The 26,894-nt window shown below is 41.2% G+C and overlaps 2 protein-coding genes across 2 annotated transcripts in view; both read left to right on the forward strand.

Moving 5' to 3' along the window:
- Positions 1–435: 435 nt before the first annotated feature.
- Positions 436–24,262, forward strand: cry2 (cryptochrome circadian regulator 2). The gene is made up of 12 exons (XM_061677397.1): positions 436–751; positions 1,477–1,585; positions 8,494–8,636; positions 14,523–14,707; positions 14,945–15,033; positions 15,361–15,501; positions 15,592–15,717; positions 16,099–16,284; positions 16,383–16,534; positions 16,963–17,165; positions 21,506–21,586; positions 21,706–24,262. The coding sequence occupies exons 1-12, from the start codon at positions 594–596 to the stop codon at positions 22,263–22,265; spliced, it is 2,133 nt and encodes a 710-aa protein (XP_061533381.1). The 5' UTR covers positions 436–593; the 3' UTR covers positions 22,266–24,262.
- Positions 24,263–26,274: 2,012 nt separating this feature from the next.
- tango6 (transport and golgi organization 6 homolog (Drosophila)) overlaps positions 26,275–26,894 on the forward strand; it is a 42,183-nt gene continuing 41,563 nt past the window's right edge. Inside the window, exon 1 of the mRNA XM_061677399.1 lies at positions 26,275–26,683. Within this exon, the coding sequence (XP_061533383.1) occupies positions 26,632–26,683 (52 nt within the window). The 5' untranslated portion in view covers positions 26,275–26,631. The remainder of the gene's footprint in view (positions 26,684–26,894) is intronic.

Consider the following 26,894-nt stretch of genomic DNA (forward strand, 5'->3'; position numbering starts at 1 on the left):
AAAATAAAACTTGATCAAATTGAATAAGCCGGTCATGTTCCTTACTACGGATTCCGCAAAGAGTTCGCGTGAGTTCGATGTGTCCCGATAACTCAGACAAACAGGTGGAAAAAAAATTTGTCACAAAAACAGAAAAAAATAGTCAGAAAAACAAAGCCCTCAAAAAAGTTACTCAGGAAAACAGGAGGTTTTTTTTATCCAATTGAATGCAATACGCTTCCGTACTTCCGTAGTTTACAGTGTGCACTTTCGCGTGAATATTTTGATATTTCGAAATACGATATGATACTGCTTTCCCCGACAGTTAGCCAATGTCTCAATGTCTCGCAACGAACCAATCCAGTGTTGACATGGACGTGCACGATCCTGCCAGCCAACCAACGAAGCCGACAGAAATCGGGCTCCTCCTCCTGCGTTGTGCTGCTGCGTCGCCTCTGGTGACAGTCAACTCTTGACAAGCGAGTAAACTTTCGAGGACTCGTCATCTGGGACCGATTTAGACCAGTCATCTTCGTTATTGACTGATTTAGTTTTACGGTTACTTCTCGACTGAACCGTCTTGATTTACTCTTATGATAGAATGAGAAGGAATCATGGTGGTGAATTCAGTGCACTGGTTTCGCAAATGTCTTCGTTTACACGATAATCCGGCGTTACAGGAGGCCCTCAATGAAGCTGATACAGTACGTTGTGTTTATATCCTGGACCCGTGGTTTGCTGGCGCCGCCAACGTGGGAATCAACCGATGGAGGTTTGCTATGTATTCGTTGATTACAACGCATATATTCATGTCAAGTATCACACCGGAGTTTGTATGCTTCACCGCGTTTTGGTTTGGATATGGGACGTGTGGCTTTGAGGCTCGGGCCTCCCCCCCTGACGTCAGGTAGCTAATGCTAATTCAGAATGGGGCTAGATATTGACAGATATTCTTTCCACTGATGTCTTAAATTACTGATCGAACAAGTCTCACTGGCACTTTTTTGTTGTTGTTGTGGTAATCACATTTTACGTGAATAGTTTACGGTGACTGTGTTATATAAAGCAGACAACGTGTAGTGGAGGTTGGAATTTGGTGTAAATGATGTCATTTTAGATTTATGTAATGAATTGCGTCGACGCGCTTAGTAACCGTTTATTGCCAGCCTCCTCGGCGTAATTAATGTGTGACCTAATGAAATAAAAATTACATGCACCGTAAATTAAACATTAAACTTTGCTGCAATTATTTTAATTGTGCCTTCTTAATGATGTAAAATACCGCAGTAAATGTGTTTTGTTTTTTAAAGATTTGCATTTCACTCCCTTTTATTGTTGTCAGATTCACATAAATTAATTCGGCACAACTGAAGCAACTATCATTTTGTAAAAATATGTTATTATGCCGTGTTATATTACCATCACGTCTCAGTTCAGCTGACATGATTGGGTTTGAGTTTTATTCAATTCCTGTCTAATGGCTTTTTGTGCCTGAAGGTTTTTGTTGGAGGCGCTGCAGGACTTGGATTGCAGTCTGAAGAAGCTCAACTCCAGATTGTTTGTTGTAAGAGGGCAGCCAGCGGAGGTTTTTCCAAGACTTTTTAAGGTCTGTTCTGTACTCATGTCAGCATTGTGCTTACCATGGTACCATAATATGGCATGCAATGAATTTGTTTGTGGCAGTGGCATAATAATACAGTACCTCATTGTGCGGCAAAAGAAAGCATGCTCAGTTTCTGCCATACATAATGATATTCATTTCATTGTCAATTTTTATGGCTTTGAAGTGTTATTCATCCAAATATTTACTCTTAAGTATGCGTTGATATCCCAAAATTATCCACTGACAATTTCTTTACATTTCATATTTGTACAAAAATAAATTATGAATTACTACCACCAAACCCAAAAGCAAGAGTGTGAGTGCAATTGTTTTGATCACAATTTGTTAGTTAGTTTTTTGGGTAGTATGTTGATACCCTCAAATTACCCACTGGCAATGTCTTTATGCATTTCAAGTTAGTTCAAAAATACATTGAGTTACTGCCACCATAATGGAAAGCAAGTGTGAGCGCTGTTGTTTTGATCGCAACGTGTTAGGGTTTTTTTTTTTTTATTTTTATTTTTTATTTTTTTGGTAGTAAGTTAGATTCCACAAACTGACAAAGAAATTCCATTGAACTTTATACTAAATTTTGGAGTATTTTATTCTCTCTTTTTTTGGGGGGGGGGGTGGTAGAGTCCTATCCATCCAACCCTAACATCTTTGTCATTTGTTGTAAACCAGAAGATATTGTGCTAACTAGGGCTGTATGATATTTCCTTTGAGCATCGTCATCGCCTTGTACATGTGTGCAACAGTCACATCTCAGTGTCTGCTGCTATGTTGGTGTACTGTAATGTACAGTGAATTAACAGTAACATTAAAAGTGACCAGCAGAGGGACCTCTTTGGACATGCTCGAAAGATTAAAAGATTGTACAACTGCTTGTAGGGCTGCATGATATTTAAAAAAAAAAAAAAAAAAAATGACATTGCGATTTTTAGTTATTTTTCCTTTTTTTTAATTTATTGATCTATTTTTTGGCGGCATGGTGGGCGACTGGTTAGAGCGTCTGCCTCACAGTTCCGAGGACCGGGGTTCAATCCCGGCCCCGCCTGTGTGGAGTTTGCATGTTCTCCCCGTGCCTGCGTGGGTTTTCTCCGGGCACTCCGGTTTCCTCCCACATCCCAAAAACATGCATGGTAGGTTAAATGACAACTCTAAATTGCCCGTAGGTGTGAATGGGAGTGCAAATGGTTGTTTGTTTGTTTGTATGTGCCCTGCGATTGGCTGTCAACCAGTTCAGGGTGTACACCGCCTCCTGCCGGATGATAGCTGGGATAGGCTACAACACTCCCGCGACCCTAGTGAGGAGAAGCGGCTCAGAAAATGGATTGATGGATGGATGTTGATGATGGGTTATTACCCTCAAAATTCTGGCAACTGTAGCTTTCACCCTAGAATCTCAAAAACATGAGGAAATATTTGTTGCTTTAATGGTGTTTTTTTTTTTTTTTTTTTTAAATGAGGAATTAAAAAAATAACAGGACTTTTGTCCTTACTTGAACTACCAAGGCAGTCTTTTTGACTGCATTCAAATTTTGCAACGTCATAACTTGGTTTAAAAAAAACAACAACCAATGTACCAATAGGACCCTTACTTTTCCTAAATGTGTGTATTACTACCTCGAATGACCATAGCAGTTAAATTGTCTGCATGCTTTTTACAGGGGGTGTCATATTTCTTTCACTTACATTTTCCCGCTCTTTCTCCTGCTCTGTTTGTTTGTTTTTCATGCTCTCTGATGCTAAAGGCTAGCTATACAGTAGCTTCACTCTCAACCCAAGAGAGACAAAAATTATAAATAAAAGAAAAATGACAGCTATGGAGGCTTTGGCCTTACTTCAGAGACTTGATGAGGAAGAATCTGACAACTTATTATCATCATTATAATTAGGCTATTTTTTTCTATAAAGCATATTTCTGTAATGTAAGCCTGTGCTAGTTTTATGTAATCTTGTGAGCTTCTGAGCCTTTATTTAGGCATTGCTCAAAATAATGTACAAAACAGCCTGATTTTTCTGATGAAATTGGAAAAGGCTTGCTAAGATGAATATTCCATGAAATAAAAATAATTAGGCCATAATGTTTTGGTGACAGTGGAACATCCTGAAATTTCAGCGACACCTACTGTGTCAACCACAACAGCACTTAGTCAGCCATTGGGTGAAGGAGCTGTCCCACAACCTTCAGCACAGAGGCAGGAAACCACAAAAGATGGCACAGTGTTGACTGTAATACAGTTAGGTGAAAACAGCGGAAGGCGTCAGTCACAATGACTTTACAAGAAGCTGCAGGCCCCACAGCACATGCCAAACGCAACACTGAAGATGCCCTCACCTCTTTTCTGTGTTTGGTTGATGATGCTATGCTGAAACACATCAGGGCCTGCACTGTTGCTGAGGCACACAGAGTCAGAGAGGAAAGTTCATGGGATATGACTGTCGATAAGCTAAAGGCCTTCATTGCTCTCATCTACATTCATGGTGTGCACATGGTGGAAAAGGCCTGGACTTGGCCAGCTTTTGGTCAGCTGTTCCCGAAATGCACCAATGAGATGATGTCACGGAGAAACTTCATAATGCGACTCGCAAATGAACTTCGCTCAGGACACATGAGAGCAAAAGCCAGACAAATGATGGTGCGGGAGTCCTAGTTGGAGCAGCAGAAGATGGAGAGGAGAAGGCAGTGCCAAGTGCGAAGAAAGTGTAAGAAAAACAAAGCAAAGGATACTTGTGTCAAATGCCACAAGGTAGTAGGTGTGGGAGCTGCACATGGAAGGTACAGGTTACCTGCGTTGACAGTGAGTGATTGTGAGCCATACGCAAAACAACTTGCCATCGTAACAGCAGAGTGTCTTCAGCTGGCTGGCAGCCATCACAGCATTTTGAATGTTCATATAATTTAATAATTTTCATTGTCAAGGTCTAATGATGACGCCAACCTACTTTGAAAGCAGGATACTTTTTTCCCCCCACAGAGAAAATGTATGCAGTTCGAGTTTGCAACTTTGCATGTGTAATTGCAGAAAAGTTATGTTGCGTCAATTAAATAAATAAAAAACTCCATCATTATAGTTTATTTAGTGTCCTGATGTGTTTTTACCTATTCCACCAATTTATTCTTAGATCTTTTTAATGAAAATCCAAATTATATACAAATAATGTCCGAGCAGTCAAAATGACTCTGAGCCCTCCCGGATGGCCGAACTTCTCACCTTATCTTTAAGGGAGTGCCTGGGCACCCTGTGGAGGAAACTACTTTCGGCCACTTGTATCCATGATCTGGTCACGAGCTGTGGGTCGTGACCATAGGTGTGGGTAGCAGCGTAGATCCACCAGTAAATTGAGAGCTTTGCTCAGCTTCGCTCCCTCTTCACCACGACAGACCGATACATCGTCCATTCCATTCCATGTCAATGCCCCAAATTCAACATGTTAGGCACGGGAGGCATGTCTTTTGGAATTGGATATATTTTCTTTGTATATCTGTGACCCGGAAATATTGCCAAAAGTATTCACTCACCTGCCTTGACTCAGATATGAATTTAAGTGACATCTTTTTCTTAATCCGGTCAATTATAACATCTTAGTCTTCTGGCGAGGCTTTCCACATGGTTTAGGAGGGTCGATGGGAATTTATAAGGTTACACACTGATGTTGAAGACATGACTCTCCGTCTTCGCTCTAATTAATTCAAAATTGTTCCATAGGTTTGAGGTCGGGATTGTGCAGGGCTCTCATCCAATCCATCAGTCTGTGACCTCAAAAATAAAATAATGCAGTATCATCACTTCTAAATGTTGTTGAAACCCTTCCCACAAGAGTTTAAGGTGTTACATCTGCAAAGGGTAGACCGACATCATATTAAACCATATAGATTTAGAAAGGGATATCACATGATATCATATGTGAGTCAAGGCAAGTGAGTGAATACTTTTGGCAATATAGTTTACGTCAGTCCCATTCTCTGCCTGCATTGCGCCATAACGCTAGTAAACAACAGGGGACAATTTTGGAACTAACAGACTTTGTCAATGGCATATTAATTGACAAATGGAAACTATATTTGGACACATTGTTCAGTACCGACGGTCCGTTTTATCCAAAATCTGTTATCGGGTCAAGTTTATTGGGGTTCCACAGTATTAGAGTACATCAACATCGCAGTAGACTGCGATGTGACTGTTGCGCACATGTACATCGCGATGACAATGCTCAAACAAAACATCATGCAGCCCTACTGCATTTCGCTCTTTAGAATGAAACTAGCCCGGCATGCGGCAACTGCGTGAGTGCGCGAGGAACATTCAGAGACACTGCGTAAATGAGGGTGTGTTCTTTTGTAATACAGTACATAATTGTAAAAGTGGATTACTAGGAGAATTATTTCTATCAGGATGCTTCAGTTACAAACCCAATTCCAATGAAGTTGGGACGTTGTGTTAAACAAATAAAAACAATACAATGATTTGCAAATCATGTTCAACCTATATTTAATTGAATACACAAAAAAGACAAGATATTTAATGTTCAAACTGATAAACTTGATTATTTTTAGCAAATAATAATTAACTTAGAATTGTATGGCTGCAACACATTCCAAAAAAGCTGGGACAGGGTCATGTTTACCACTGTGTTACATCACATTCAATAAACATTTGGGAACTGAGGACACTAATTGTTGAAGCTTTATAGGTGGAATTCTTTCTCATTCTTGCTTGAAGTACAGCTTCAGCTGTTCAACAGTCCGGGTTCTCCGTTGCCGTATTTTACGCTTCGTAATGCGCCACACATTTTCAATGGGAGACAGGTCTGGATTGCAGGCAGGCCAGTCAAGTACCCGCACTCTTTTACTACAAAGTCACGCTGCTGTAACACGTGCAAAATGTCGGTTTGGCATTGTCTTGAAATAAGCAGGGGCGTCCATGAAAAATACGTTGCTTGGATGGCAGCATATGTTTCTCCAAAAGCTGTATGTACCTTTCAGCATTAATGGTGCCTTCACAGATGTGTAAGTTACCCATGCCATTGGCACTAACACAGCCCCATACCATCACATATGCTGGCTTTTGAACTTTGCATCCATAACAGTCCGGATGGTTCTCTTCCTCTTTGGCCTGGAGGACACGACGTCCACAATTTCCAAAAACAATTTGAAATGTGGACTCGTCGGACCACAGAACACTTTTCCACTTTGCATCAGTCCATCTTAGATGAGCTCGGGCCCAGAGAAGCCGGCCGTGTTTCTGGGTGTTGTTGATAAATGGCTTTTGCTTTGCATAGTAGAGTTTTAATTTGCACTTACGGATGTAGCGCCGAACTGTATTTACTGACATTGGTTTTCTGAAGTACTCCTGAGCCTATGTGGTGATATCCTTTACACATTGATGTCGGTTTTTGGCGCAGTGCCGCCTGAGGAATTGAAGGTCATGGGCATTCAATGTTGGTTTATGGCCTTGCTGCTTATATGCAATGATTTCTCCAGATTCTCTGAACCATTTGATGATATTATGGACCGTAGATGATGAAATCCCTAAATTCCTTGCAATTGTACGTTGAGGAACATTGTCCTTAAACAACAACATTGTCCTTTGTCCTATTTTCTCACACACACACTTGTTCACAAAGAGGTGAACCTCGCCCCATCTTTGCTTGTGAGTGACTGAGCAATTCAGGGAAGCTCCTTTTATACCCAATCATGGCACCCACCTGTTCCCAATTAGCCTGTTCACCTGTGGCATGTTCCAAACAGGTGTTTGAGCATTCCTCAACTTTCTCAGTCTTTTTGCTACCTGTCACAGCTTTTTTGGAACGAGTTGCAGCCATAAAAATCTAAGTTAATGATTATTTGCGAAAAACAATCAAGTTTATCAGTTTGAACATTAAATATCTTGTCTTTGTAGTGTCTTCAATTAAATATAGGCTGAACATGATTTGCAAATCATTGTATTCTGTTTTTATTTATGTTTAACACAATGTCCCAACTTCATTGGAATTGGGTTTGTAAAACAACCGTACGATCACACTGTGATGACATGGATTTTGTTTTGTAATGTAAGAATAGATACATTATTTTGGTAATATAGTCAACCAGAGCTGCGAGGCATTGCTGCTGGCACAAGGTTAGTACTGCATGTCCTACAAGGCCATCCATCCATTTTCTTTGCCGCTTCTCCTCACTAGGGTCGCGGGCGTGCTGGAGCCTATCCCAGCTGTCATCGGGCAGGAGGCAGGGTACACCCTGAACTGGTTGCCAGCCAATCGCAGGGCACACAGAAACAAACTACCATTTGCACACACAGTCATGCCTACGGGCAATTTAGAGTCTCCAATTAATGCATGTTTTTTTGGGGATGTGGGAGGAAACTGCAGTGCCCGGAGAAAACCCACGCAGGCACGGGGAGAACATGCAAACTCCACACAGGCGGGGCTGGGGATTGAACCCGGGTCCTCAGAACTGTGAGGCTGACGCTCTAACCAGTTGGCCACCGTGCCGCCCCTACAAGGCCATGTCACTTTTATTTATTTATTTTTACGTCAGATAACTTGGCCAACAAAAAATGTGTCCGTACCAAAATTATCTGTTCCTTTTTATTGAGTCTATATTAAATATGATACTTTCACATGGCATGATAATGGAAACGACATGCTCAGGTACAATCTTTGATAGAAACAGAAACATTAACAACATTAACACGCATTTACAGTCATATTCCATTCTACACTGTGAGTACTATATCTCATTTGTCCAACCTTCATAGTTAGAATGAATGCTTTCAATCAATATTATATATTTTTTCTCATCTGTCAAAAGCTGTAGCTACATCACCTCATTTCCCCCCCATTATTCTTATACGTTTTAATGTGAATTACACAAATAATAAAAAAAAATCCTTCTCTCTCTACAGGAATGGAAAATGACAAGGTTAACGTTCGAGTACGACCCAGAGCCGTATGGGAAGGAGAAGGACAGCGCCATTATCAAGATGGCCCAAGAGTTTGGGGTGGAGACTATCGTCAGAAACTCTCATACCCTCTACAACTTGGACAGGTTTGTGACACAAGCACATATACAGTTAAGCCCATATTGATTCATACCCAGGCCAAATTTTATGTTGAAGCAAATTGTATATGTGGAGTGGGTGTCTACGGGTTAGAAATGACACAAAAAGTAGTGGTGGGCGGATTGCTACAAATATCAATAATATCGATATCAAGTCAGGATCTGTATCCGATGGATACTAGTGTGAAAATATTGAAAGAGTAGTTTTAGTTTTGCTTTTGTAAACAATGCTTCGGTTTCATCAAACAGGCGACGCCAAACTCGCCGTTTCTGTATCACCACTGAGCAGGCACAATTTGCTCTTCCTCCTGCCTCGTGTGTTTCGATGTTGTGCCGGCACATGACTTAGCAGAACAAAGCAAACAAGCAAGCAAGCTGCCGGCTTGGTTCCGCCAGCCCACCAGCAATTAATTTTTAAAGTGAAGCTGTACATTTGTTACTTTAACCCACTCAAAAAGTATAAATTATGTTATGACCTTGATCTAATACATTCATCCCATTGAAATGTTATTTAAATGAATACATTTACTGGAAGTTTTTAAGAAAAAAATCCAGACACGGGAAAAAATTGTTTTGTTACGGTTAATTGAGATTTAGCAGTTTGATAATCCAGCGACCTTAATGATTGAAAAGTATCAGTATCGGCGATACTAGTCCGGATCGATACAAAATATGCAGTATCGCACACCATCAACAAAAGGAAAAAACTTTAAGAAATAGTTTTCCACCATTTTTATTGTTTTATGCAAATTGATGACAGTTCTGACAAAACACTATCTTTTGCCCTTTTCTAAAGGATTCTGTGAACATTTTACAAAATCTGCAACAGGCATAATTAACCGGGGCCTCTGAGTTAGGGTGGGTACTGTATGCCGCTAGTCGTTGGATACCATGTGCATCATGTCAAATTATTCAAATCACCTAAAGGGGACTCATACTTTTAGTGAAAAAACTGAAATATCACACAGCCATAATCAGTCAGACCCTTTGTTGTGACACTCATATATTTAACTCGGGTGCTGTCCATTTCTTCTGATCATCCTTGAGATGGTTCTACACCTTCATTGGAGTCCAGCTGTGTTTGATTGTACTGATTATACTTAATTAGGAAAGCCACACACCTGTCTATATAAGACCTTACAGCTCACAGCGCATGTCAGAGCAAATCAGAATCATGAGGTCAAACGAACTGCCTGAAGAGCTCAGAGACAGAATTGTGGCAAGGCACAGATCTGGCCAAGGTTACAAAAACAATTCTGCTGCATTTAAGGTTCCTTAGAGCACAGTGGCCTCCATAATCCTTAAATGGAAGACGTTTGGGACAACCAGAACCCTTCCTAGAGCTGGCTGTCCGCCCAAACAGAGCAATTGGGGGAGAAGAGCCTTGGTGAGAGACGTAAAGAAGAACCCAAAGATCACTGTGGCTGAGCTCCAGAGATTCAGTCGGGAGATGGGACAAAGTTCTAGAAAGTCAACCTTCACTGCAGCCCTCCACCAGTCAGGGCTTTATGGCAAAGTGGCCCAACAGAAGCCTCTCCTCAGTGCAAGACACATGAAAGTCCACATGGAGTTTGGTAATAAAACAAAAAACACCTGAAGGACTCCCAAGATGGTGAGAAATAAGATTCTCTGTTCTGATGAGACCAAGATATAACGTTTTGGCCTTAATTCTAAGCGGTATGTGTGGAGAAAACCAGGCACTCCTCATCACATGTCCAATACAGTCCCAACAGTGAAGCATGGTGGTGGAAGCATCATGCTGTGGGGGTGTTATTCAGCTACAGGGACAGGACGATGGGTTGCAAATGAAGGAAAGAGGAATGCGGCCAAGTACAGGGATATCCTGGACCTAAACCTTCTCCAGAGTGCTCAGGACCGCAGACTGGGCCGAAGGTTCACCTTCCAACAAGACAATGACCCTAAGCACACAGCTAAAATTCCGAAGGAGTGGCTTCAGAACAACTCCATGACTGTTCTTGAATGGCCCTGCCAGAGCCCTGACTTAAACCCAATTGAGCATCTCTGGAGACACCTGAAAATGGCTGTCCACCAATGTTCACCATCCAACCTGTCAGAACTGGAGAGGATCTGTAAGGAGGAATGGCAGAGGATCCCCAAATCCGGGTGTGAAAAACTTGTTGCATCTTTCCCAAAAACACTCATGGCTGTATCAGCTCAAAAGGGTGCTTCGACTAAATACTGAGCAAAGGCTCTGAATACTTATAGCCATAAGTATGTGTATGTGTGTGTGTGATATTTCAGTTTTTCTTTTTTAATAAATCTGCAAACATTTCAAGAATTCCGTTTTATATCAATATGGAGTGCTGTGTGTACATTGAGGAAAAAAATGAAAAAGGATTTTTGCAAATGGCTGCAATATAACAAAGAGTGAAACACTTAAGGGGGTCTGAATACTTTCTGTCCCCACTGTATTATTTGACATTTCTGATTAGTTCACATTTATGGTTGTTTGATGATACTATGTGATTATCACACCATTAGTGTAGGCTGTGTGTAAGAAAATGACCTCCCAGTCAATTCAACTGGATATTCAGCAGTGCTCTATATGGCATTGCTTGTTAATGGTAAATAATTATTTACTCTGAACTGTCACACACACTGTGTGCCGGCCGTCAACGTGTTCCGTAGGCCTGTCTTGATAATTACTATATCGACTTATCGTTCAATAAATAAAATGGACACGATAGTTTTTCTCGACTTGATACATTTGCCATTGTTGTGTTGAGCTGGTGTGCGGATCAACCAGTGAGATGACAAGGGTTGGACAGCTGTATCATTAACCGGCCTTTGAGCTAACAAGTTAGTCTGCGAGCTATTGAGCTAGCAAGTTGAGTTAAAAAGCTCGGTCCACCGCAGCGAAGTTGCCTAAAACGTCAGCGCCTCTCCAAGTTGTGTGTGTTAGTTCCCAATTAACACAAACACGGGAACATTAACTGTTTATTAAGCATAACCTCAGTGGTACGGGAGTTATGGATAAAACATTTGAGAATCTAGTGCTCCAATCAGAAGCGGAGCATAGTGGTTTTACAATAGTAAAAACGACATCAGTCCATCCATTTTTGTATGACCTCATTAGTGTTGCAGTTGAGCTGGCGACTATCCTCTCTGACTTTGGGGGAGAGGCAGGGGGGACAGGTCGCCAGTCAATCGTAGGGCACATACAATACTGTAGACAAACAACCACTCACCCTTACATTTATATCTATCAACTGACCTAACATGCATTGTTTTTTTTTAATGTTGGAGAAAGCTGAAGTACCTGAAGAAAGCCACAGGAAGCACATGTAAATCATGCAAACCAGTCAAAGCATGGCCCTCTCGACTGTGAGACAGATGTTCCCTCCTGTAGTCCACCGTCCTGCCACACACGATATCCGTTGATGTAAAGCATGTTCGAGTGCTTGACAAAAGGACCAAATATTGTTGGGTGTGGAAAAAAATAGAGGAAAGTGGTTGAACAGTTTGATCTGGTGAAACAAATTGGTGGATCAGCTAGAGATGAAGTGTGCTGAAGAGATAACACAAAACTGCACTCTAAAACACAACATTGTCGCTGGTGTGCCAACAATCATACTGGTGTAATTCCACTGGCTCTCTTTTTGTTTGGTTATTGGCGCCTGCACAGAATTCTGAGAAGCTAGACGTATAAAGTACCTGTAAGAAATATGTCATGCTCCTGTTAGGTCACACTGCTCTTTAAATGCTGACACTAGATTGAAGACAGTGCGTGTGTGAAAGTGAGAAAATGGCCCTTATGCAGGTTCTCTCCTCATGCCTTGTCTGCTACATGAAGAGCACTCAGTTTAGCTCTTTATTACATAATGATTTGGTATATACCGTACATGTGGATGAGACTGAAGGAAGCTTACTGTGTGTGTGTGTGTGTGTGTGTGCACACCAGGTTGGTGGGGGTTGAGTGCTTGTGCACATGTGCTTACTGTGATCATTCAGAGCGGTCACAGTGAAGTGACCAATAGGAAGCCATGTCTGATGCAAATCCCCCACCCCGGATCCAGTACTGGCAGATATACACAGGTTGTATAAGATGGAAGGTAAAAATATACAGCTTTGTCATCAGCCCCAGTGGAAATACAGAAATAAGAAATGAAGTTAAAATGCAAATAACAGGAACTTCACTTACAACATTTTTATGAATTATATTATTGTGTTATAGTAATACATTGAAAGATGGGAGAATCTCATAATTTGGTGCAGACCAAGGGCCAATCCCAATCAGCCCTTCCCCTTATCCCTTCATTTGGAGGGGTAAATGGCCCTAGGAACAAGGGCGACATTGCAACACCCCTGAGCTCCTGCTGGCTCTGTCGTAGGGTGACATGACAATTTACATTCCCAAGATGCCACCTTGTGTCAAAAGAATGTTACTATTATAAATTGCTTTTTAATTTAAATGTCTGTTTTTGCAGTTTCTAAAGGTGACTGGTATTTAAAAAATGTTTATAATAAATGTTTCTGACCACGTCACAGGGTGCATACATTGCTATATTTCATCTTTATCTACTCTAGAAACAGTTTTATAGAAGGAACATATTTTGACAATGTGACTTTAGGGCCTAACGTCACCCAATAAAAAAACTCACCAACAACAACCATCACAAAACACCTCACCAAACATTTGTAAACACGCACAGAACGAAGTATCTCAAACAGAATAGAATAGAAAATGAGTGTATTGTCACTGTCACAGGAACAATGATTATCAGTTAGGCGTCTCATAATTTGCAGGATTGAGGTAAAACAGAAGCCCGCAATGATCAAAAAGACACTTATTTATAGAACATGCAAGTTATTGACATTTGGGAAATGAACAAAAATGTTCAATTTTGAACAACAAAATTAAACTGTGTCTACATTTTACATTTTTTATTTTTATTCTTTTGCTTCCATTGTTTTTGTTCATATTCCTCAAAAAGAAACTTTATAATTGCATTTTGCGACTGTTGTCATTTTGGCACTGGGCTTGTATTTCTGGAATTTTGTGTGCTTTTGTGGAAAATGGTTGTCGTCTCACGTCCCTGTGGAGGAAAAGGCGTCTGGTTATTTACAAGATTGACGAGACCTCCTGTGTGTTTAGTAAACCCGCTGTCGTACAAGGATGTTTAAACACTAAGCTAACGGCTTCACAATGATGAACTGCTGCATTACATATGAGTGGTTATAGGCTACACCTTAACTATACGGAAAGCGAACGACACAGTATACTCGGAAGAGATATTACTAGCCACGCTGCATTAGCTGAATAGCTGCTGAATGTGACTTAGCTTTCTAATAATTATTTCTCATCATTCATAAAATGCAGTTCATTGTAGTGAAGTCCGTTTAATGTGAATTTGTCACCATAGTCTGACGGTAGATGAATGATGTGTGAGCTCGTCATAACGGGACATTTACCAACAATTCCCAGAACATGAATGATATTTATGGTCATAAAAATATGACTGTCATTAGTATGAATATAAATAATTATGCTCAATTACATTTATGTAATTCCTTGTCCGTTCTGCCATTTTGTAAGCAAGCTCTCTCTTGTCAGAAATTTAAACTCTGCATATTCTGAGATTAAAATGTAGAATATAGAATTTATAATAGAATGAAAAATATTGAAGAACTCAAAGAAAGAATTTAAGCAATATGCTATGATGTAAAAAATAATTTCAAGAAACTGCAGTTTTCATGTACAGTATGTTTATATTATCTTTTAACTCCCAAGACTGCTCGTCAGCCTTGTCAGTAGGGCATGTCTCGGTCTGTGGAGTTTACATTTTTATATTTTATCTGTGACAAGACTGCTAATGTGTGTTACTTTCTATCTCCCTTTCCCATTGCTTGCAGGATAATAGAGATTAACAATAACAGCGCTCCTCTGACCTTTAAACGGTTTCAGACCATTGTGAGCAGGCTGGAGTTGCCCAGGAGACCACTGCCTTCCATCAACCAAAAGCAGATGGACAAATGTCACACTAAAATAACAGACAACCATGACCAGCATTACAGTATACCTTCACTGGAAGAATTGGGTAAACAAATGTGTTACATTAGTGATGAAAGTTCCTGCTGTTGTATAGAGATGACATTATGCATTACCATACCACAAATCTAGAGTGAACTAGTGTTTATCAGTTGTGCACCAAAGCATGAAATATTCTTACTGATGACAGGCAATAATTGTTTATAGGAAGTAGAGTCAAGCATAATAGAATGGTAAAGGGGTACTTTTTGCTCTTTGTGCAAACTGTCGCCATCAATGTCTCCAGGCTTCAGGACCGAAGGTTTGCCCCCAGCAGTGTGGCGTGGAGGAGAGTCCGAAGCATTGGACAGACTCAACAAACATCTGGACAAAAAGGTGATCTATATGCATACATTTTACACATCAGATTGCTCCTGTGACTCGTAGCCAGTCCCTAATTTGACTAAATTCCCTTCACCTTTCTAATATTATTTTTAATGTGATGGGAGAATCTGTCTTCGAATGGCATCAAAACACATTAAAAAATCAATTCCACACAACCAACTAAATTTTCAACGTTCAATTAATCTATTATCATGCAACCCTGGTGGCTATTCTGTTTTTTTCTGTCTGTATTTCCGGCTAGTAAATCTACTGGCTCTCGTGTCTTAGAAGAAAATATAAATTCAATGTTTACATTTTTGACTGTTTCTTTGTGTGCAGGTGTGGGTGGCTCACTTTGAGCATCCTCGGGGGAACATGTGTTCACTGTATGCCAGTCCAACAGGACTGAGTCCTTACTTGCGCTTTGGTTGCCTGTCCTGCAGGGTCCTCTACTACAACCTAAGAGAGCTCTACATGAAGGTACCACCCATAACTGGTCCTAGTTTGGTCTGCTTTCTTACCTGTTGCATCACAATTGCGGTCTCTCCACTCTGCCTTGTTTGCCATTAGCTCCGAAAGCGTTGCAGTCCTCCTTTGTCCCTGTTTGGTCAACTCTTATGGAGGGAATTCTTCTACACTGCTGCCACCAACAACCCAAACTTTGACCGTATGGATGGGAACCCGATTTGTGTTCAGGTGGGCAGAGATCAAACCTATAACTAGATGCTTGCTGGAAACGAATCCGTCATTAGCAATGCGAATATGAGGACAGTGTATGGGCACAGGTCATTAGGACACTTGAGACTGTGAGTCCCGGGTTTAAATTCCTGGGTTTGAATCTTGGCTTTTCTCTGGGTACTCCAACTTCCGAATGGTCCATGGTGTACCCCGCCTCCTGCCTAAAGTCAGCTGGGTTAGATTTCAGCTCACTTGCGACCCTATTGAGGGCAAGCAGTATAGAAAATGGTTAGATGGATATATAGTGAGCCTGGTTTTTTTACCCCCAGAACAAGAGGAATACATTTAATATTAAGGCACCGCAAGAATAAAAAATGGCAATGATAAACTTGTCTCCAGATTCCATGGGATCAAAATCCAGAAGCATTAGCCAAATGGGCTGAGGGCCGGACTGGATACCCCTGGATTGACGCCATCATGACCCAGCTCAGAGAGGAGGGGTGGATCCACCACTTGGCTCGGCACGCTGTGGCTTGTTTCCTCACCAGGGGTGACCTGTGGATCAGCTGGGAGAGCGGCATGAAGGTGGGACAGGGTCTGAAACTTGGATGTCTGCCAAGTAATATAAATGTAATACATGGATGGTGCAGCACTGAGAATTGAGTCATCTTATGTTCCTGTAGGTGTTTGAGGAGCTGCTACTGGATGCAGACTGGAGTGTAAATGCTGGCAGCTGGATGTGGCTGTCTTGTAGTGCCTTCTTCCAACAGTTTTTCCACTGCTACTGTCCTGTTGGTTTCGGAAGAAGAACTGACCCAACAGGAGACTACATCAGGTAGGAAGTTGTACAGTGAACTACTGCATATTCGTGGTTGAGAATTTTTATATTCACCTATTTTGCAAACGCTTTGTCTTATATAGCATATTGCTTTACTGCCATCTTGTGGCACCCTGGTATCAAGGAACTATATTTAAGTGAGTTGAGGAGCTAGATGCAGTTGCCACCATGTTGTGGCATCTATCGGCAATTACAGTACAAACCTTTTTTGTGCAGTCAATTATTCGCAGACTTTTGCTGTTCGTGGTAGAGTTCAGTCCCTTTCCCCTGCTAAATCACTATTGGGATTATGCCACTTTTCATATTAAATCTATGGAAATGTTTATATATATATATAAAATAATAAAGCTGTTAAAGCCAACATTGATATTTTAATAGATTATTAGAAAGCAGTATTCAAGGTAAAAGATTGAACTTTCCTGCAGGCGTTACATCCCCATCTTAAAGGACTACCCAAATCGTTACATCTACGAGCCCTGGAACGCGCCAGAGTCAGTCCAGAAGGCGGCAAACTGTATGGTGGGAGTGGATTATCCGAAACCAATGATCAACCATGCAGAGAGCAGCAGACTCAACATTGAGAGGATGAAACAAGTTTACCAGCAACTCTCACATTACAGAGGACTCAGTAAGTCTGTCTTGATTTATGTGTGAAGCGTGTATGAGGTGCCCAGAAGTAAATTTCGGTTTCACTAAAATAAGATATTCTTTATGGATCCCCAGAGGGGAAATTCACATGTTACAGCAGTTAAAAAATAAGAGATGAAAATAATCCATCCATCTATTTTCTGAGCCGCTTCTCCTCACTAGGGTCGCGAAACAAACAAACTACCAGTCGCACTCACAGTCAGACCTACGGGCACTCACAGTCACACCTACGGGCAATTTAGAGTCTCCAATTAATGCATGTTTTTGGGATGTGGGAGGAAACCGGAGTGCCCGGAGAAAACCCATGCAGGCACGAAGAGAACATGCAAACTCCACACAGCCTTCGCCTGTGTGGAGTTTGACGCTCTAACCAGTCGGCCGCCGAGATGAAAATAAATTAACTAATTTTAAATTAATTTTTATTAACAATCTATCGCTTTAGAAACATAACAGCAGTCTGTGACATCTAAACAGTCCTGCAGGAAATTGACAGTCCTTTTATTTGCCGCCTGCTGTTACACCAGCGGCCTGTTGGTGGTCTCAAGATCTAAAGTTGAGGACAGATTCCCCAGAGGAGAGAGAAAAAGAACTGTATGCTCCTTTCCATATGTGCAAATCACTCACTTTTCGGGGAAATCAGCCATTTTGAAATCAAAACAGGCCATTTACATAAATCGTATAGATTTTTCCTGGGGGGGGGGGTCACTGACGTCATAGGCTGTTTCGTACTCCTTGAACATTGAACACTGGCAGCTCGATCCATTCCACACATCCGCCATCAACAAACACACAGCTGTATTTGTGAATATTACTCCACGGCGGACTAATATGTGGTCTGAGGTTCCGCTTGTGCGCTCAAAGTCACAGGAGTTGACGAGAACAGAAAAAAACTTAAACTGTTAATTAGTCACGGTACTTTTACTCCATTACAACCATTACAATGATCTAAATGTCGCTTGCTACTTTTATTTATCAATTATTGCTTATCAACTATTTCGTGGGCGAGACTATGACTTCGACTTCCCCATCGGGCGCTGTTTGCGTCATCCAATTTAAGTGCTAGTGACGTTTAAGTCTAGTTCACCAATCAAACGACACAAGAAAGTCACATGACCTGACACAACATCTTCCATTGGACTTCCCGGACATATGTATTCACACTAGATAAACCTGCCCGCTGATCGTCGTCCGTACGTGGGGGCCATATTGGGAAGGTCGTCGTTACCATGAAGCCAACGGCGCGCTACTCTTGTTTACATTTAGATGGAACAAAAACAACAGCTTGCATGTTTTGTAGTATTTGTCTGGCACTATCTGCCCAAACGTGGATATTTCAGCTCACTTATAACTTGAGAAAACACCACGCAGTAAATGGCAGATGTTTTTTTTGTTGTTGTTGTAGTTTTGACTGCATACACACACACAGAAACATCATAATTTGTACATTCACATCTTTTTGGGTACCGCGTGGAGTCCAGAAGGAGTCATGAAGCCTCTTCCACTGCAGCTACAGTATAAGTATTCTTAGTCTCCGGCGAACGGACGGGGTTGGCTTCCCATGAATGGGAGCAGTGGAGCCATCGGGGTGACAGCCCTGGTGAGCTGCCATCCTTCCGCGGTTCCGGGTGAAATAAGTTGACCGGCTGCTGACACGCCTAAGCAGGTCACAGACTGCCACTGCTGGCTCCCTTCCCAGGCACAGGTACACGCGTCAAGCAGTCGATTTCCACCGCCGAGGTTCCATTGGGCGTATATTCTCAGCCTTAGGAGAAAGTTGTATTGGCAGTGGGCACACACGTATGCTCCCAGTACTTTGACTGGGTTTGGTCCTCCGTTTAGTACGTGATTGAGTACGTCTGGTGGGCATCTGGGCTTCATGAACCCAGTCCCATCCATACTGTGTGGGTTGTTTGCCACCAAATTGTTTCTTTGTTGGGGGATAACCATCCCCTCTTTGCATTGTTCAAAAGAGTCAATGCTCTCCAGGCCTTTATTCCAGTGATTGTTCTCCTAGTGATAATTGCTCCTTTGATCGTGGCCAATCTAACAAAGGGTGGCACAGCTGCTGCGCCGTCTGCCATCTCTCCTTTTCTCTGCTTACTTCTTGGCTTGAGTTGGAGCAATTGGATTTGGTTTCAACTGCTCTACCCCTTGGAATCCCCGCTTCTTCAAGCGCACTGTACTCGAATCCAGAATCTATGTCAGAAACATCATACCTAACTTTCACTGCTGAGTTATTGGGTTGATCTCCGGCCTTGAGCCACACCTGCTGTCAAACTCTGAATGGGTTTGCTGCTCGTGAGCTGTCGTCTTTTGCTCGGCTTTGTCCCGCCTCCATCGACACAAAGGGGCGTTGATTCAGCTCCTCGGAAGGGGAGGGTCTCCCTGTCCTGCTTCTCCCGTTCAAGTCGGAAGCCATATCAAGCGATTTTGTACTCCACTCTTTATCTTTTAGCATTTTTATCTAACCAATTTTTAGTTAGGCCAATGGTTCTTTCAGCCACACCATTTGCTTGAGCCTCAGCTCGGCTATTTTCTTCCATAACTTACAGTCAGAGATTTCCTTTCCTTTTACTCCCTCACAGCCATATTCTTCTATATGGTTAATTATTCCTTGAAGTCGAAACCGTAATGACTGTCAGTTATAATCCTTACACGTCCAATGTGTCGATTAAGCCCAAGCATCATTAAAATCCAATCAGTGTATTGAGTAAATAACATTCCATTGCAACTCCCACTTAAAATGCAAAGGAGACTCCACCCTGTGACATCCTAGCCAATACTAGCCGTAGCGACACCCCCGACTTGGAGGAGAACTGCAGCACATTTTCAAAACTGCGCGCGTGCGTCGCACTCGACTATAAAGGCAAACTGTGCGTGGGATAGCCGCAGTGACGTCAGCGTGGTCACCGCCCGCGCGAGTATAAAGATCATTGTTATTTGTTTTTAGTTAAGCACATGTTGTGCCACCAGTTAGATGCAATAATGTTACATTATGCCACCACTTGACATACTTCATCATCTAGCTCACCTGTTATTGTGTGGGCACAAACGATTGTGGGTCCTTGCTCTTGGTTACCATACAGAAAAAAATACACATTATATGCTGCCAAAAGCTGTTACCGATTATATATGTTTCCTCATATGCATGGAGCAGGCAAATTATTGGCATGTCTGGTTGAAGACATGTCATGACCTCTCCTGTCTCATTCAGTCCCCTCTCTCACTTCACTTGTGTGTTTGCTAGCCAATAACTGAGGAACATTGTAGCCTTTATATATAAACAAATAAACAGACTATAGTATCAGTCGAGTCACTCCTTTAGCCACATCAGATCCCTTTATTGCCTCTTCATTCCTAACAATAAGCACACCGTGAATGATGTGATGCTCTACGATAAAATGCGCAACTCGTTCTTCCACGTCAATGCCAAGCGTGTTTGTGAACCGAAGTATCGTTCTTAAGCCAGGACAAATTATCTTCCAAAATTGTATTCATTAACCAAGTTGTTCGTGAACTGGGCCTTGGCGAACTGATATTCCACCTTATCTCAAAGTACATTAATTATTATCTGCTTCTCTATAAAAAACAAAAATTACCTGCATGGCTTAAAAACTACTTAACCAATTTCCACAAATGTTTGTGTAGGGTTGGGCCATTAGCCCAAAAAAGAATGATAAAAGAATGTCATTTTCTTGTTGATGTAGAATTTTTTTTTTTTTATCATTGTTTATGACACCATGGGAGATGGCAGACATGGCTTCTGTTTTTAATTTACAAATAGTTTGGCTTTCAGTCGGTTTCCAGTATTGCAGTAGCCATTAAGACGCATCCATCCATCCATTTTCCGTAGAAGCTGTAGAAGCACAATCTTGAGTGGCACACGCACGAACACAGTCCTGATTGCCACCATTACTTTGAATGTGATGTATGCGCAAGTCACGTTCCAATTGTGCAGAAAGGCGTTTTACCTTGTTTTCCATTGGATCGATTAAAAAACATATTTTTATCCTCCAAAACACCGTAGTTTCAATAATCTTTTCTCCTTTGTAATTTAGTTTAAATCGGTATAAAAGAGCCCTAAACTTAGAAGGAAATCACTATCTGCAATAACATTTCAGGCTTGGCAGAGGTCCGTGCTCTCCTAACTGTTATTTTATTAGGGTTATTAGAGTTATTATTATTTTATTTATTTTATTTAGAATGAAGAAACGTAAAAATGAAATACAGCTGTAAAAGTGAGTTGATGGGTTTATTTTAGAACATACTGAACATATTGTGATTTTTATCGTGTTTAACCTGTGTGTGTGTGTGTTTCAGGTTTGCTTGCGTCAGTACCAACAATCCAGGAGGAGGCAGAGCCACTGATGACTGATGAGTCTCAGACCAGCAGTGGCCCCGGTGAGAGGACGAACAACATATTTCTTATTGTTACTCAGATTGAGAACAATTACATCACAAGTGATTTAATTGATAAAACAACATGCTTGTTTTTTTTTTTTCCCCCCCTCCATCCCTAGACTCTCCCTCCAGAGTTCACGATGAAGCAGCTGGCTGCTCTACAGCTCCTGATTCATCCACAGTTTGCACATCTTCCAACACTGTTTTACACCTAGAACTGGAGAGGGATGCAACAAGAGGCTTATCACACACATATGGCAACTCTTCAGACTCACATATGCCTGCTTCTGCAGCCATGACATTAACATGTGTAGACCATTCAGCAGCTGTAGAGTCTCCTTCTTCACTAGTCTCAACACCAGCGCAGAGCCCCTTATCAAGGTCCACGATGTGCATGCCGTCCTTATTGTGTTCCACATTGGCCCCATCTCCTAGTCCAGCCACAGCCCAAACCCAGACATCTTCTTTGGGACCAAGAAGAAAAGGTTTTACCCGTAAGGTGCGCCGTGGCCAGAGGCAGCGAGGGCGACACAGCTGCCATACAGTAGCCAGAGAGGGAGATAGGAGAGGTGATGAGGAAGAGGGAGAGCCAGTAGGAGGGAAAGAAAAGATGGAAGAAGGTTTAGAGTTGGAGGAAGAGAGAATGGAGGAGGAGACTCATGCAGGACATCCACATTAATACACAGTACAATAAAACCTTCATTGCTTCTACAAACATGTCAAAACAGTGATAAAACATATTATTGCATTTTTGAGATGGCGCTCCAAAAATTAAATACTCGTTTGAAAACAACACTTCACCAGTCACTCAAATGACCCAAAATCTCCAAATTGTGTTTTCTTCTCATGTATCTTTCAGGAGAAGTAACATTTAACATCCATCCTGGGAAAACGGGACAGTTAAAATTGAGATGTTTTGTGGTTATGCGGAAAATATACACTCACCGATTAGAACATTAAAGGAACAAATGCACAATGTAATTAGATCCAGTGCAATAATTATAACCACAATTCTGCCTTTTTCATTTTCTTTGTTATAAAAATCTCAGTTTTGATTAACACTGACAGAGTGTGTACTTAATATATTTATTGTGGTTGTATTTTGCAATTGTCGAGAACGTCACCCCTTCACACACTGTTCCAATTTTTTTACCTTTATATTGAGAAATAAGAGAACAAAAATCTTATTAATGGGCCTGTCTGTATGATGCAATTTTACACAACTACAAACTTAACATAAACCTTCATAATAAACAGAGCAGTATATTTGTAAAGGCAGTTTTAGTGAAACACTCCCCGTATTAGATCTCATTAGATTGTGCAAGTGTGCCTAATTCAATGTCCGGTGAGTGTGTATATATAAAATATCTGGAAGTGCAAACAGTACAACACCATTTCACTTGAAACTTGAATATTTTGGTCTAAAATAATGGGAGACTGCAGAAATAAGTATGCAGGAGTGAAAATAAATGATCAACTGTTGTGTAAAAAAAAAAAAAATGGATTTGGATGACTAAAGTGTTTAGATGAATCTTAATCCAGCGATGCACACTCAAGCAACAAGAAGCGCCATATTGCGACAGAGCCTTGTTTAACAATACCACCTTGCATTGCTATCAGCTGTAGCATCTCCCTACTTTCTCCTGCTTCTATTAACATCTCGATCGAAACCAGATACCACAGGATCACCTGATTTGTGTGTGCAATTCAACCCAGAGGGATGACAATTATTAATTAATTGACAAGATAAAGCAGTGTATGTTGACCTTTTATGCTATTATATTTTATACTGAATAGCCCCCAGGGACAGATTTAACGTTCTCTTGTGTGCATCGCAACCTGGCAATAAATGCATTTTGAGGCAGGCAAAAGACCGACCCCAAATTAAATTAAACGTCACATCACATTGTAGGCCCTTCAATGTACATCTTTTGGTGGCACACATATAATGTATAGCTAAATACAAGGTGTCCGAAATGTTCCAAGATTGATGTCACAAAAGATATTTTTCAAAATCCAGACCCATCAATGTGGGCCAGATTATGAACCAGCACGTCTACAAAGAGGTTGTGCGGTGTTTGCGTGTTCAGTGCACGAGAAGAGAGGCGGTTTGGTCGGACAACTTGAGGCTGCTGCACCATGACAAGGTGCCTGCTCCCAGTGCCCTGAGCATCTGAGAGTTCCTGTCTGAAAAGAACATTTCCATGCTCCCTACTCGCCTGACCTGGGTCTGCCTGATTCCCCTTGCCCCATCCTTCCCAAACGCAAGGAGGTTAAGGGGACCTGTTTTGAAGGGATGGACCACGTGAAGGTAGCTCTGACAATGGAGCTGTGGAGGATCCCACAAGAATCCTTCCAGGAGTTCATGAAGTCGTGGGAAAGAAGCCCGGGAAAGTGTGTTAGACTCCAGGGGGATTACTTTAAAGGGGAAAATCTGTAGTTTGGATTTCAAATATCTTTTGTGATGCAAGTCCTGGAACCTTTCTGACATTTTATAGATGACGTCTCAGAATAACAAAGTGCAGTCCAGTTATAATATTTGCCGTATTTTTTTTCATTTTTTTTTTCTCAGGCGATTGATAATGGTACTTGTATTTAATGAATGTAGAGAAAAGCCTGTGGTCTTCTCACCCATTATTGTATTTATTAGTTTGTACATAAAATATTTAAACCCCATACACTGTCTTTTTACTCACTAACTTTTACCTAGGGTCACATCTAAATGCACATTGTTGTCAATGCAATGCTTTCATATGAATAGTCTTTTCCTAGAGACTACTTCATAAATAAAATCAGTGTGCAACAATATTCAATTTATCAGCCAGTGAACAAGAGTATATATTGTAAATGACTAAAAAGTAAACTGATTTTTCTTCAATTATAAAAGTATGACTTTTTTATGGACTTCCTAATAGCATTAAATTAAATCAAGTAATTTGACACAACATTGTCATTGGTCATTTTGTCTTTCAGTATTTTCCAGGCAAAAAAGCATGAATAAGTAACAGCTAAATCATGTGATATACCGTTTTTAAAACAATATCATTTAATTACTGTACTTTGAAACTAAATGTAGTATTGCTTTGAGCCACTTTTTAAGAATGAATCTTAAGAAGTTGAAAATATCTTGTTTGTATGCACAAATTATTCAGGATGATGATGATAAAGGAAGTGTGGCTTGTTGCCATCATAGCGTGTCCACCATATTGGATGTGTCAGATCTCCCTCATAAACCATCCATCGGTCCATTTTCCATACTGCTTACACTAGGGTCGCAGCCGTGCTGGAGCCCAGCTGACTGGGCGAGAACCAGGGTACGCCCTGAATTGGTTGCCAGCCAGTTGCAGGGCACATACAAGCAAACAACGATTCGCACTCACGTTCACACCTACGGGCAATTTAGAGTTGTCAATTAACCTACCATGCATCTTTTTGGGATGTGGGAGGAAACCAGAGTTTCCGGAGAAAACCCACGCAGGCACGGGGACAACATGCAAACTCCACACAGGCAGGGCCGGGGATTGAACCCCGGTCCTCAGAACTGTGAGGCACACGCTAATAATAATAATAATAATAATAACAAAATAATTGTACTACCACAATTGTTTCAGAAAAAAAGTCACTAGCGCAAAATAGCAAAAAAAAAGAAGCAATGTAATAAAAATATAAATATAACAATGTCAACATCACAACAACAAAAATACCTTCCATTGCACGATATTGTGAAAAATAAAGTCAGTAGTGCAAATAAAGTGTAAACTACAATTGGCTCTCATTCTTAACCTTTAGCTCTCTGCTCACAAAGCCCTCCAAGGAAGAATCCCTTGAGGTGCCCTTTTGGCTCTGTTCCCATATTGACAACAGATTTATATTTTTTTGTTCAGGAACAGTAAGATTTTTACATTCTTCCCTTTTATTGCACTTCTTCTCTGAGTTCCTAACTGTCCCACCTTAAAGAAAATCCTTTCCGGAGACAAATTCCTTGTGTGTTTTTTTTTTTTTTTTGGACATACTTGGCAAAATAAAGATGATTCTGATTCTGATTAGTCTCAGCCGTTTCTTTGCAATCTTACTCAGACATGGAAATGTTGACTCATTAATTTTCCAGTGGAAATTCGAGTAAACTGCTGGACGACAGAAGACAAACTGCAGTATCGATCCGATGCCAACACTCACGCTTGGTATCGATAGTATCGATATTTAGATCGCTACGCCCACCCCGAGCAATCGCAGACAACATTAAAACAGGCCGCATTTGAACCCAGGTCCATATAGCTCATTTCTGTCTGATGTACGTAATTGAGAACGCGCTCATTCTGCTGTCAAAGCACGGTTTTCAAACGAGAGTTTTTTCATTCAAGTGTGCCAGGTTGTGCTAGGGACTTCCCGGACAAAACCCGTCTGAACACACTATATACGAGCCTTCATGTGTCGGCGGATAAACGCTGTATTTGGCAACCGCCATTCGTGTTTACATTCGGCAGGCACGTCGCAGCAGCCTGTGTGCGCAAGGTGCGTTCGGTGACACTAGGAATGTGTTCTTTCGTTGTCTTTGTATTGGCGGACATGAGTCTAAAAATATTCACACGAACATATCGCCCACCCCGAGTGATTTTATAAGGTTTTAATATATTGTTGAAGGTGAATTATGAACTGAACAAGTTCATTTTTGGAACGGTGTACTGGACTTTCAACTACGCGTAGAAAATGAACTTTCCCTACACTGCTTGTCACAGACGTAATTCCTCTCGCTCATCCATTCACACACAAACAAACAAACACACACAAGAGAGAGAATGGAGGAGGATGTTTGTAAGGAAGGTTACAAGCTCCTAGATAATTGTCAGTGTTCATCATCGCCACCCTTATTGCTATAGAGTTTACCCTGGTATTTTTCCTACAGTACCTAAATGCAACCTTGCTACAAACCGTGACGTATAATTTCAGCGCCATTTAACGTGTTTTTAGCGAGTTGGCTCGCGATTAAAGAATACAGCTGTAAAATAAGGACTCGTGCACAAGTTTACGTTGTATTCGATGACAAGATGACTGCGGCAATAATCGCGGCTTTGAATGTACTGACGAAACCTCTTGGCGGTACGTGGTTAACAATTTATACCATTCTGAAATTGTCACGGAACTGGAATAATCCCTATGTGGCATTTGTCTAACTGGGGGAAACACCTCAAGTGGCGACACGTTCATTCGTTTTATTTGTATAATCTCAACTGTAATGTGTTTTAAGTAGTGTTTTTCAAGTTTGTACTCACAGTGTCGTTTAGAGCGGCAGCCTCACAGTTCTGAGGAC

The sequence above is a fragment of the Phycodurus eques genome, chromosome 5 (assembly GCF_024500275.1).
Source record: "Phycodurus eques isolate BA_2022a chromosome 5, UOR_Pequ_1.1, whole genome shotgun sequence".
Taxonomy (NCBI): Eukaryota; Metazoa; Chordata; class Actinopteri; order Syngnathiformes; family Syngnathidae; genus Phycodurus; species Phycodurus eques.

Coding starts and splice junctions, on each gene's coding strand:
- cry2 (XM_061677397.1), top strand. CDS start 594: ATGGTGGTGAATTCAGTGCACTGGTTTCGCAAATGTCTTCGTTTACAC. Junction 14,708..14,944: donor ACCTTCACTGGAAGAATTGG/GTAAACAAATGT, acceptor CAATGTCTCCAG/GCTTCAGGACCGAAGGTTTG. Junction 15,502..15,591: donor TAAGAGAGCTCTACATGAAG/GTACCACCCATA, acceptor GTTTGCCATTAG/CTCCGAAAGCGTTGCAGTCC.